This window comes from Ictalurus punctatus, chromosome 26 (assembly GCF_001660625.3).
Source record: "Ictalurus punctatus breed USDA103 chromosome 26, Coco_2.0, whole genome shotgun sequence".
NCBI classification, from domain to species: domain Eukaryota; kingdom Metazoa; phylum Chordata; class Actinopteri; order Siluriformes; family Ictaluridae; genus Ictalurus; species Ictalurus punctatus.
Genome location: NC_030441.2, coordinates 16,797,122 through 16,810,837, shown reverse-complemented (window position 1 = coordinate 16,810,837; position 13,716 = coordinate 16,797,122). Strand labels below are relative to the sequence as shown.

The following is a 13,716-nucleotide window of genomic DNA, read 5'->3' as shown; positions in this document are numbered from 1 at the left end:
TGTTGGATTGTTATCAGTGTGATCTTTGTACCGAAAACGCCCGTTAGGTACACAAAGTGAATTCGTCTGTTTGGTGAATGGACTGCCTTGTTAGTGTTTGTGAATGGATGGGTGGACTCTTGTGTGTAAGTGTGAGGGTGTGTGCATGGTGAATTTAGTTTTGTCCGTGCGTGTGTGTGTGTGTGTGTGCAGGAGTGAGGGTTTTAAACGTTAAAGGAACAGGTAAAAGAACCAAAATAACGTCATTCCAGTTTTCCGCTACGGTCGAAATCTGAGAGGCGGGGCTTAGGAAGAACGATAAACAAATGGAGGCAGAACTGTTACTTGTTAGCTAAACGGGTCTCACGGCTACTAAAAACTAAAGAAGCGAACTTCAGACTCCCGACGTGTCTATTTCATTTCTCCTCGGATATGGAAAGTGCAGGTGCATACCTCCTCCCTTTATAAATACGCTATATCAAAATATCATTTGACTGCAGGAATGTGAAATACTGTCTGACAGGATCAGGATCAGGGTGCTGCTGAAGGATAAGTGTGGAGAGAAAGAAGAAGGAAAGTCGAGATAAAGGGCTGGGGAGGGGGGGGGGGGGGGGTTGGAGGGAGAGAGAAGGAGAGAAAGAGGAGGAAGCTGGTGCTCGATTTGCATAAAGTACGGGGCACGGTGCCCACTGGAGGAGAAGGGTTGGCACTCGGCCCTGCAGACTGGCACAGGAGGAAGAAAATAATGAAAGAAAGACAGCGAGAGAGGGAGAGAGACAGTATGTATGAGAGCGGCAATCAAGAAAGAGAGAGAGAGAGGCTGCGGGGAGGGAAAGACACAGAAAAGCAAGAAGGAGAAAGTGGCAAATGTGCTTCATTAGGGCATGTTTTGTTTAGACGGCAGCATTATTATTACTTCCTTAACACCAGTCGAATCCCCGGCCATCTGATACCTCTCGTACGCATCGCACCGTTAGCTTTCCTGTACTTCATTTCATTGCCTGGGCATTGAGTTGATCAATCAATCTACCATTGATGAGTTCACTTCATTAGGCAGCATGTGGTGCCCGGCTGCTTCTTTCACCATTACAGTGTGGGTGCCAGGGTGCCTACTGAACCTCCAGTGACCGGCTCGAGACTCGAGGCCTCACTCTGTGTCTGCCTCAATAGTTCAAATTCAGTTCACTTAACGCGAACAAGCTTTAGTGGCCATGTTGAATGTAAATATAATAACCGTGGTACCAGTAAACATACTAGATGTACAAAACAATGTCAGAATGGTGAAGAATCTTAGAAGAGGCGTTCTTGGTTTCCTAACGTAGAGGATATCAAAAAGTTTGCAGCCAGGGACTACTTCATGTATAAAATAAATTCCACGGACCTTAACTGAGAATTTATTTTACAACCAAGGTCCAACTATTCAAATATTAGACTCATTAGTTAAACGTGTACAATAATGTTTTGGCTGTTTATTAAATCCATAGAGCTTTTTATTCACCAATTTTTCACCATTAGGTCCAAATTGACCTTATTTATAGACTTGTTTTTGAGTTATTAAAGCTTCTTAACCAATTAAACCGACTAATAGCTATAAAAACATAATAATAAATATAGTAGCTTTGATAATGTTGAGTTTGAACCAGCGTAATAAAATGCAAAAACGTAAAAAACGTCGAGGACCTCATATGCTTCACGGACCCCATTTAGAGCCCCATAAAGAGCCTAATTGTAGATGGTATATATGTATGTATACAAAAAAGAACTGAATAATCATCATCCACTAGCCTATAAATGTTAGCAATGTGAGAAAGTGCTGGGAAATGATTCTTTAGCTCTTTGCTAATTCGAACGGACTGAAATTCGTACGGATTGGCTCCTTCATAAAACCAAAACAAATAAATGATTCCTCAGTGTCATCACGTTGAAGATGCGTTTCTGAAAGCTTTTTATTCTTTAGACACTGATAGCCTGTATTTAAAAAAAATCTTGGACAGTTAGCTTGTGTTAGCTAACCAAAACTCCAAAAGATGTCGTGTGTACCAAATTACATACTATACACTATATACTTATACTATGCACTATACACACTGCCGTCTAGTGTATGAATTTTCGAAGGGTAGTATCGTGTCAAATGGCACACTTTCGGTATAGTACTAACCAGAAATATGTGCTGTTTCCCGGTCGAGGGCAAATTACGTCAAACGCCCGTAATGCCACGGCGCTAGCATTAGCGAACTAGCCAAACAGATAACAAAAATGAATTGGTACATTTTACCGTTTATGCTATTGTTTCATTTTATGTCCAACCAGGCCCTCAGTCACCGTCAGACGGCGGCGTAACCGTCTCCGCAGGCGAATTTTGCTTGCGCAACTTAAAATCGACGTAGTAAGTCACGGTTATGGCTGCTGTCAATATAAACAGCCATTTCTTTTCTTTTTTTTTCGTTCAGCATCTGAGCCTGATATAGCCCCTTCCCATCCGCTACGTAAGGAAAGCTGCGACCGCTGTGCGTATGAAGTGTCCATCATTCCACACTTCGTTTTTTTTCCCCCTTCAACGAGCGCATCATCCGGGAACTCAGAGTGGCCTACACTTTGTTTTTTGGGGTGTGAACACACTGAATCGCACTATTTATACTACAAAATGGCGTAGAATGTTACACAAGTGTGCGATTTGGGACGCACAACCAGACTATGACGCGAGGTTTTGCCTATAGCCTGAAAGATGTATATACTGTTTCGCATTTTACAGTGCATGGTGTCCTTATTTTTCACTTTTGTAGTGTCCTATTGTTGGTGGACCTACATTTACCTCAGCCTTGTGTGTAAGGATGTAGCCAATGCAATGTGATCCCACTCTCTCTCTTTCTCTCTCTCTCAAACACACACATACACACACACACTGAAATATTACTTTATGTTTACAACATGGTGCCTCCGTGCTAATATTCTCTCTAACCTTCAGGAACAGTGATGTGATTTTTGGAATAACCCCCCCCCCAGTTTAATTTGCCCAGTGTGTGTGTGTGTGTGTGTGTGTGAGAGAGAGAGAGAGAGAGAGAGAGAGAGAGAGAGAGAGAGAGACGCTAGCTCAACAGCTAAAAATGGCGCCTGAAGCAGTAAAGCCTTTTACAAGTGTATCAAAATAACAAATCGAGACGTTGCTCATAAAATATAAGTCACTGGAAAAAAAAAAAAAAAAAAAAAAAAAAAAAAACAAATTACGGACAGCCGAAGTTCTACAAGCTACCATCTGTATCTTAACATAATTAAATATAGCCTAAAATATTCATTACAGGCTAAACATGAAGGCGAACATTAAGACTAATTAACCTCTAAGTGTTGTGTAAATATGATTAGGCTAATCAGCGCTAATGAGGTACAGTAGGCTAGCTAAATGAAACAATCTGTCGTGTCCTCTTTTTCTCTTTTAATCTATCTATCTATCTATCTATCTATCTATCTATCTATCTATCTATCTATCTAATGTATAATTAGCTAATAAAATGCGCGAGTGCGTGTGTCAGGTTTGAACAGTTAGTTTTGTTTGGGCAATTTCAACTCTTTTAAATGCATTTTTAGGACAAAACAAAAAACCCTAGATGTTTTGTTAGACAGTTACAGAAAAAAAAAAAAACGGTTTTATACAGGCCAAAAAAAAAAAAAAAAAAAAAAACACCCGCGCATTTATGTCTGAAAAAAATGTGGGGTTTTTTTCAGCTTAAAGGGTCAAAAATGAACTAATGCGTCTCTTCTTAAACTCTAATATATCTGTATGATTAAAAGCAAACGGTGTGCTCAACAGTGTGTGTGTGTGTGTGTGTGTGTGTGCGTCTACTTTTTTTTATTATTATTATTCTTTCTAGAGCTTTCAGTATTTCTAAGCTTTTTAATTGTAAGCCTACGTTTTGTTCATTTTAATAATAAAAAAAAAATTAATCTGCCTTAATGAGGTTAAAGAGAATAAAACCCTAAACTAATGAACGTTTTATTATTTACTCTGTTGGGTAAATGTGAAAGATGGAACAACTTCAGACTAGTTTATTGCCATATACGGCCTTCCTTTTTATTTATTTATTAATTCTTAAAAAAAAAAAAAAAAAAAAAAAAAAAAAAACTTTATGTTTTTATGATTGGATTTTTGTGTCTCAAATTCTCTCTCATAACAACAAACAAGCAAACGAACAAACAACAAAAAAAAAAACGCGGTGAGGTGTTTATTCATGAATCTGTTGGAAATCCCAGGCTCAATAGACAGGCCTAATTGTAATAGTGTATTATGGTTTTGTTTTAGTGTGGAGTTAGAACTATCTTGCAGTTATTTCTGGCCTGTTGGTGGAATTTTACATTTAATTTACTGTATTTTTCATCACTTTTACTATAATAAATAAAAAACATCGCTTCATGTTTAAATTCTGTCTTAGTTTCTGTTTTAAAACGTGGCTTTGGATACAGTCTGATCTCGCAGGCGAATATAAATCTCCATGTACAGACCTATAGGCTGGTGTTTGTATGGCTTTTTGTGTTTATGAATGTTTAAGGGGATAAATACGTGTTCATTGTCATAAATATAATATGAAGGCAACTGAACTGGAGTCCGCGCGCTGGGTTAGACTTGGCCGAGCGCGTGCTGGGGAAAGGGTTCACGCTCGTGCTGGTCGCCTCGCGCTTCACTGAGCCGTTGGTCTGTTCTACGAGTTTAAATTTCTTGTCTCTAAAACAGCAAAAACAAACCAACAAACAAATATATATATATATATATGTATATATATTTCTTTCTTTCCAGTGACCCGTGTAGGCCAAGTAGGTGTTTTTTCACTTCTACTCACTCCTCATGCAGAGGTTTTTGTGTAGCTCTGGCTGTGTGTGTGTGTGTGTGAGAGAGAGTGTTAGCCAGTTAGCTTCTGAGGTAACGGACAAAAATACTGGCGGTGATTCAACAGTTTTTTGTTTGTTTGTTTGTTTGTTTTTTGTTGTTTTTTTTTTTTTTTAAAAATTATTATTTATTTTATTAGCGAACCATTTCAGTAATTTATGTAATATAAATATTCTATTTTATTTCAGGACATCTTTATTGGGTACACACATTCACACATCCTTAATGTGCTCGGTTATACAGGCCCTCACAAGCTGACCGTTATTATTTATTTATTTATTTATTTTTAAATAAATGAATAAATAACGGTCAAAACGGCTGAATGGTGTTAAATACACTAACATTAATCAAAGCTAGTCAGCACAAAAAGGTTTATAAACTGTGATAAATGTCTTTAATATTCAGGTTTAACATACATTTTAATGTTTTTTTTTGTTTGTTTAAAAACAAAACAAAAACGATAGAAACCCTCATAGAATTTGTAATGGTTATAATGGGAATTGTATTGGTTTTAATGGAAACTGTAATGGTCCCTGTGGGTCTCTGCTGGTTATTTGTTGCCGTCTATTCGAGGCATGTTATGTCTAGTGGATACCGTTAAGGACCAGTAATGGAAATGAGTTTAATGCTTAGCTGATGGTTTGTAATGGTATTTGTAATGGAAACCTTTGTTTTTTTTTTTGTTTTGTTTTGTTTTTTTTTCAGCAGGGGAGGACCAACTAAATATAGACTAATAACTAATATATTTGTTGTGGGCCTGATTACTTTAGACAAGAGTCCATGGACTCTCTGGTCAGTCAGTGCTGGCCGAAACCAAGAAGAAGCAAAATATTATCTACAGGAGCAATTTTATTGACGTTTTATTTTTGATGACAGTTTGAAATTTTCGAATTACCTGACGTATTGATTTGCTTCGAATTGGAGGCTCGCACCATTACTATGTCTGACAGAAGAACACTGAAGAAGTCGTGAATTGTATTTCTTGTTGTTGTTGTTTTGTTGTTGTTGATTTTTTGTTGTTGTTGTTGTTGTTTGTTGTATTTTTGTAGTTAAAATACAGGATTTAACGATAACGACTTAGGATTTGGGAATCCGTAGTAGTGAAAACGCACTGCATATACTGTAGAGTCCCAGTCTTCAACAAACCACCATCATCATCATGATTCATTTACATTTCTGGTACGAAAACCACACACATAAACACACACACACACACGCACACACACACACACCCGTACGTTAATGCCACACCTACACCTACACCTAGAAGTCTAACTCCAACCTTATCCCCAGTAATCAAAAGGAAATCTTGTAATCCTAATGGTGACCAGCCAAACGTTACAACAAAGACAAAACTATCAGATGTTCCTGTTCTTGTGCGGACATTTAGTCTCCACCAAAATCTAGACACACACACACACACACACACACACACACTCTCAGGGAGCCGTCTGTACCGACTCTTTCTAATTTCCGCATTGCGTTTTGTGTCTCTAAAGAGGCCACTGTAGCGGTGCTCTGTAGTGGAGTGGAGATAACACAGGCTTCATGAATATACTCTGACGATACGGCAAATAAATATATCATATACTCGAAGACATTTCCAAAATGGGTCATTATGTTACACTATTAGGCTTAGGATTTGCTGCACTTAGTGTGATATAATGATTTAAATGTGAAATGTGATCAGTATACAGTATACGACATGAACACGTACTTCAAACTCGATGTTCCTTATCGGTTGTTTATATTAACGTTTAAAAATCCTTCCATCTCTGCTATAACAGTACAGAAAAGTGTATTGTGTTATATCATATCACAGTATCGGTTGCCTGATCTTATCATTTTTACCCCCCCCAAGAGGATTTTTAGGTACAACTTAAGTCATGTGAACTGTTCTGAAAAGTAACGTGGATATCGTCGTATGCAAATACAAATACATAAAAAAATTTTTTTTTAAATACAAATATTATTCTTTGCATACACTCTCTCTTAGATCTTCCAGTTGACAAAATGGAGCTTAAACGTGGCCACACTAAAAAATTGAAATTTCACTGAAGAAGAATTAGCTTTCTGATGATTGTGATGAACTTGTTGGTCTTTTTTTTTTAATCATTTTTTTTATTTATTTATTTATTTTTTTTACGCCAGGACGCGATACGGTGGCACCCTGAGATCACGGCATATGCCGCTTAAACTCGTCGTGGGGGAGATTTAGCTCAGATTTAGATTAGATCTCCCAATTTGAGTCTTATGGTGGCAATTTGTGCGGTTCTGTAAAGCGGATTATCAGGTCACTGATGAACGAGGTCACCGTGAGAAAATAAATAAATAAATAAATAAATAGATAGATAGATAAATAAATAAACAAACTGGCCAATGGAAGTTTTGTGGCTAGAAAAATTAAAGACGTAAACCGAAATGAGTACACTGAAAACGCTGGATCTCGAGAATGCATTTCCGTAGCTTAGTGTTATCATGGCATTATGTACAAAACTTCACCTTAAACTACTCATAGCCGCAACTTGTTTTGTACTTCTAGTCGTGGGAGCTACAGAGGACGTGGCCAAATTTGTATTTGGACCTTAAACACTACTTTTCTATGACATATGGAACAAAAACATACCTGTACAGTGTTTCTGTGCACAATTAATGATTTGTCCGGTAAATACCATATCCGTCGTCCAGACCCGCGTGTGTGTATTTGTTGCGCGTGGAGTGTGTGTGAACGTGGTGGTGTTGGTGAGGAGTATTTGTCTGTGTGTCTCCCTGCTTCTTTGTTTGTGTGGTGGGTCTGAAGGCAGCTGCTGGTTTGGAGGGTCTGTAGGGATTTCAGCCCTGTGTGTTCACACACTGTTCCCATGCCAAGGCTTGCAGAGAGAGAGAGAGAGAGAGAGAGAGAGAAAGAGAGAGAAAGAGAATGGAGGGGGATTGAGGAAGGGATGGAGAAAGGGAGCGATATGGAGATGGATGAACCGGTTAGAGAGAAGTAGACTGGGATAGAAGGATAAGAAAGAGGAGTGGGTGAGTTTTGGGAGAGCGATGATGATGATGATGGTGGTGGTGGTGATGGACAGCGTGTTCGGTGACGGATATGGATATGAGGAACAAGAGGGCAGGGTTAGAATACAGCCAAGGCGTCCGATTGGTCCGTGTGAAATTAATGATCTCTGGATTCAGAACTTGTTAATTTGGCAAAAGTGAAGCGCCGTCCCACTGACTGATTCGCATACTCTGCTCGTTTCCTCTCTCTCTGTCGCTTTCTATCTCTCCCTCCCTCCATCTCTCTCTCTCTCGCTCGCTCGCTCGCTCGCTCACCCTCTCCCCCTCTCTCCCACCCATTCAGGCCTCGAAGCGTGCGTATTGGTTGAGCATATTGGGAGACTCTGTGCCAAATAGGTGGGTTCAGCCCGGTGCTGGCACACTTTTGGGGCGATGGTTAGGCAAAGAACGTAGGGAGAGAGAGAGAGCGAGTCGGAGAAAAAAAAAAAAAAACGGGAGAAAGGGAAGCATCGGTCGGGTTTGCCAGCGCTCTCTCTCGCACGCTCTTCCAACAGAGATTCGGTCCTCTGTTGTGGGTTTTTTTTCCTGCTCTTCATTCGCTTTCTCGCTACCCCCCTCCTTGCTTGCTGTCGTCCTCTCTTTCCACTCTCTCTCTCTCTCTCTCTCTCTCTCTATCCTTGAATACAGAGCATATAGATCTGAACAGACGTCACTTGCCACTTTGCCAAACGATTTTTCTTATCTAACACTTTTTTAATGATTATATTCATCACTCCACTTTTTTTTTTTTTTGAACGCGGTCTTTTTTGTGGCTGAGCTAGCAACATATAAAAACATTTCTCAACTTTTTTTTTCATGCTTTCCTTTCGCAGTTTGGCATATTAAAATTTTTGGCTCTTACCCTCCTCTAACACATTCACTCGAGGCAAATTTAGCTTGGCTTTTTTTTTTTTTTTTTTCTTCCCTCAACTCCTTCTTCTATCTTATTGTCATTTTTTTTTTAAAGGAAAATGACATTTATTTCTCCGGGTAGCGAGAATTAGGACGTGCGCTATTGACTAAAGCAAGGAGAGGACCTGCTCTGCATTTTCTGTTTGTTTGTTTATTTGTTTGTTTGTTTATCCTGAAGTTTATGATGAAAGTGCAAAATGGTAACTACCAAAGTTTTCTGCTTTTTGTGTGTTGCATGCGTTTGTTTGGTGATTGTGCGGTGTTAACACATTACAGTGTGTTGCATGTAAAAAAAAACAAAAAAAAAACGAATAAATTACAGTATAAGATCAGTGTAAAAAAAAAAGGGGGAAAAGCTCAGTATTAAAACGATGAAGTGATTTTTGATTTGAGATTGATGCGCTAGATAGTGAAGAGCATTACATTGTTACATTAAAGTGCACTGAGTGCACTTTATGAGATCGATTGAAATTTAGAAACGATGAAAACCCGAATAAAAATAAATAAAAATCTAGAAATGGACTGAACATGGAAGGGAATAAAATGCAGAATTAAAATGAAGCTCTCTCACAGTGAAGCATGACCGGTTTCAAAAATTCTTCAGAATATTATTTTGATGTTTTGATATAATCCGAGCTTAAATACCTGCCATCTTGTTCTCTTCAAATCGTGTGCATATTTCATGATTTGAAAAAAAAAAATATGCGTTTTGTTAAGATGACGCTTGTGTTTTTTTAAAAACTCATTTTAAATGAAAATTTTATTTGCTTAAAATTTCATTTACCACCGTTTACGAGTGTTTAGATAAAATAGAATATTATTCAGTGTTTTTGAGATCGGAGTGACCCCGATTAAGTGTTAAAGATGTGTGTGTGTGTGTGTGTGTGTGAGTGTGTGTGTTGCTTAGCCCAGCGTCTCTCACGCACACACGCTCAGCTCTCTTTCGCAGATTGTTCATCCAAGCCACGCTCTCTTTCTCTCTCTCGCTCTCTCTCTCTCTCTCTCTCTGCCTCTTTTTTCTCTCCTTCGACTTCCATGCAGCACGATGTTAATTCCATCTCCCCCTCTCTCGTTCTGTTCCCTTCTCCCCCTCTTCCCCGCTCCTCCTCCGTCCAGGATGAGTTCCACCCGTTCATCGAGGCGCTCCTGCCGCACGTGCGCGCCTTCTCCTACACCTGGTTCAACTTGCAGGCACGCAAGCGCAAGTACTTCAAGAAGCACGAGAAGCGCATGTCCAAGGACGAGGAGCGCGCCGTGAAGGACGAGCTGCTGGGCGAGAAGCCCGAGATCAAGCAGAAGTGGGCATCGCGCCTCCTCGCCAAGCTGCGCAAGGACATCCGGCCCGAGTTCCGCGAAGACTTCGTGCTCAGCGTGACGGGCAAGAAGGCGCCGTGCTGCGTGCTCTCCAACCCCGACCAGAAAGGCAAGATGAGGCGAATCGACTGCCTGAGGCAGGCCGACAAGGTGTGGAGGCTCGACCTGGTCATGGTGATCCTGTTTAAAGGCAGCCCGCTGGAGAGCACAGACGGAGAGCGGCTCGTCAAGTCGCCGCAGTGCTCCAACCACACCCTGTGCGTGCAGCCGCACCACATCGGCGTCTCGGTCAAAGAGCTCGACCTCTACCTGGCCTACTTCGTCCACTCGCCAGGTCAGTCCAGGACACGCCAAACATCACAACACACACAAAGCACCGAGGAGAAGCTTTTCATGCTCATACTCTCTCCACCATTCTTCTACATCTACACACACACACGTACACTACAGGAAAAAAAGTGCGACACCTATCTAAGACCACCTAAGTCTTTTTAATTAGCACGATGTCTGCTTTAACCAAACGTTACTCTGATATACTGGAATTTAGGAGAAGTCATCACACGCAGTTTGTTCGATGGCAAAAGAGTTCGGATTTCCTGGAGAACACAACTGAGGCACCAAGAAAAGCAAAAACAGGCTAACGATCAGTTACACAACATACTGTAATAACGCCATAGTTACATTCTCATGTAATTATTTAAACAGGGGTTTAGGAATTACATTTAATAACCGGCCACCAATTTAGCATCGTCATGTGACCTCTTATTTCTTTCTCTGTCAGGTATTTTAATTTACTTCAGGACGTTCTAAATAGAACAGTTATTGAGTGAGAGAGAGAGAGAGAGAGAGAGATGCAAGTAAACTCAGAAAAATATCCTAATTTAACACAACTGATCACGTGTACACTCATCACAAACGTTCTACTGCATCTTTAATATGAGAACCTTGAGCGTGCAGTATAACGTATGATAAACTTTTACACCGTAAAGGTCAATAAAAATAAAGAAATAAAATAAAGATGTAGGACAAACTACAAACAAATAACGTTATACATCCATTATGTTCAAATGTTAGAAAGTTATTATTGCTTTATAAGCTTTTTTTTTTTTTTTTTTGGCCTGGTTATATTTCCGAAATATTTTTATAGACTTCACAACACACACACACACACACACCCCAAAACAAGCAAAACACACACCTTTTAACGTCCTAATGTCTGTCATTAGAGAAACCCGGGCCGAGTTTTATTGCGGCTTCGTTATTAGAGCAGTTCTCATCTGATCTCATACACCGAGTTTGTCAATGAGGTTTTAAAAGGATGCTGTGTGTGTGTGTGTGTGTGTGTGTGTGTGTGTGTGTTTGTGTAAGAGAGAGAGAGAGAGAGAGAGAGAGCATTCTGTAGTAATTGGCTTAATACCGCTATGTTGTGTGTAGTAAGTGGCCGGTCTCCCAGTCACAGCCCGCAGTCTCGCTGGCAGTGTATTTTAGAACTGTGTGTGTGTGTGTGTGTGTGTGTGTGTGTGTGTGTGCGTGTGTGTGGGCATTGGTGTGGTGCGCTCTCAATTATTCACTGCCAAATATCACTGCTCGTGTTCACCACCATGGATACAGTGTCATGTTTTTTTTTGTGTGTGTGTGTGTGTGTGTGTTCGAGTGTGCGTATTTATATTTTACAATCAACTTTTATATCGCAACAGACAGACGTCTATCCGAGGCGTCCATTCGTAACCGTGGCCATTCCCACGTCCGATCACACTGCACCGATCTCGCTCAGAGATCTTTGTTCCCCCGCTTTATTATCAATTATTTTTCACGTTTACTCCACAACAACGGAGACACGACAGAATAGCCGTGTGACAGTAACGGATATAGAACGTGCACGGTGACGCCGTATATTATAGTGTACATTTGGTCTGTACGGGACTGAGCGATACATGATCGTCATATCCTTCCGTGATACAGCATACATAGCTATTGCAGGGTTTATTTTTGTGCAGGTTAAATTTGGAGCAACCCGCTAAACCGTGAAGATCAGATTTCAGGAAAGTGCATCGTGACGGTTTGTCACGAGCGTTACGTAACGGCTCTGTCTCATTTCACACGTTTTGCCTTATTGTCTCAATTTGGAAATAAGAGCTCGAAAAAATGTCCATTACGGGATACACACTCGTCCTTTGGGCTTTTACGTATTTCTCTATTTTAGTGGTTCGTTTGTTTACTGTTTGCTTTCAGGAATGTTTATGGAATAAATAATTATTAACAACTGATATTGCTCTGTGAAACTGAGCGGATGATAACGTGCTAAAAAGCTACATCTGTAGAACCACTTTTTCTTTTTCCAGTACTGATCCCGAAGCGTCGAGTATATTTTTAGGATACCCGTCGAATGTATTTTCCTTTCATGTCTACGTAGCTTGTTTTATTCAGTGAGTCTTCTGCACGTTAAGACTGATTGACACCGCAAAAATGACAAGTGTAATGAAGTACAAGGGCGAGTCCGATGAAAAGGTTCAAATGGAATCTTTCCAGAAGAATCCAGACACTTGTGTTTTGTTGTTGGTTTTTTCCGTTTGTTTTTTTTCCAGAACACTCGCACTGAACACAATGGAGATTATGTATCTTTAGAAAAAATAATAATACACCTTTTTGCAAATAACAATGCAAAAGAAATATTTAAAGTTTCATTTGGGTTGTATAAATATAATAAAAATCAGTCCTAACAAAAAAATTATAATAATAATACAATCTTTATATATAAACATTTCTAATTGGAAGAAAAATATTCAATGTAATGTTTTCAATTCCAATCTTTTCTGTTTGTTACAGAATCGGATCAAGTTCATTCTTTTATTTTTCTCCAATATCTGATGTACAGGTTTTTTTCTTTGCTAGTATCATACTGCTCCATCCTGTTCGACACTGCTCCAAACTGCTCCATCCTGCTTGAATACTGCTCAGTACTGCTCAGTATTGTTCCGTACTGCTTGATACTGCTTGGCCCTGCTCCATACTGCTCAGTACTGCTAGATACTGCTAAATATGGTTCTGTCCTGCTCCATACTGCTCAATACTGCTCCATACCACTCTCTACTGCTCCATACTGCTCAATACTGCTCCATACAACTCTCTACTACTCCATACTGCTCAATACTGCTCCATACTGTTCCATACTGCTCTATGCTGCTCAATACTGCTCCATAGTGCTCAATACTGCTCTGTACTGCTCTTTACTCCTCAATACTGCTCCATACCGTTCCATACTGCTCTTTATTGCTCCATACTGCTCCATACTGCTCCATACTGCTCAATACTGATCAATACTGCTCCATACTGCTCCATGCTGCTCAGTACTGCTCCATGCTGCTCTTTATTGCTCAGTACTTCTCCATACTGCTGCATACTGCTCTTTATTGCTCAGTACCTCTCCATACTGCTCCATACTGCTCAATACTGCTCCATACTGCTCCATGCTGCTCAGTACTGCTCCATACTGCTCCATGCTGCTCTTTATTGCTTAGTACTTCTCCATACTGCTGCATACTGCTCTTTATTGCTCAGTACTTCTCCATACTGCTCCATACTGCTCAGTACTG

At 40.0% G+C, this 13,716-nt stretch overlaps 1 protein-coding gene across 9 annotated transcripts in view; it reads left to right on the top strand.

The window, feature by feature from the left end:
- LOC108258878 (nuclear factor 1 X-type) overlaps positions 1 to 13,716 on the top strand; it is a 112,050-nt gene that overhangs the window by 38,135 nt on the left and 60,199 nt on the right. For 8 of the 9 annotated variants that reach the window (XR_008393508.1, XM_053676102.1, XM_053676098.1 and 5 more), the window contains one exon: positions 9,926 to 10,457. Coding sequence is in view for 8 of the 9 variants with exons in the window: in XM_053676102.1 (XP_053532077.1) it covers positions 9,926 to 10,457 (532 nt within the window). In the remaining variant the exon portion in view is untranslated. Of the gene's footprint in view, positions 1 to 8,876; positions 9,010 to 9,925; positions 10,458 to 13,716 lie in introns of those variants that run through there. The other variant, XM_053676101.1, reaches the window with a different exon arrangement.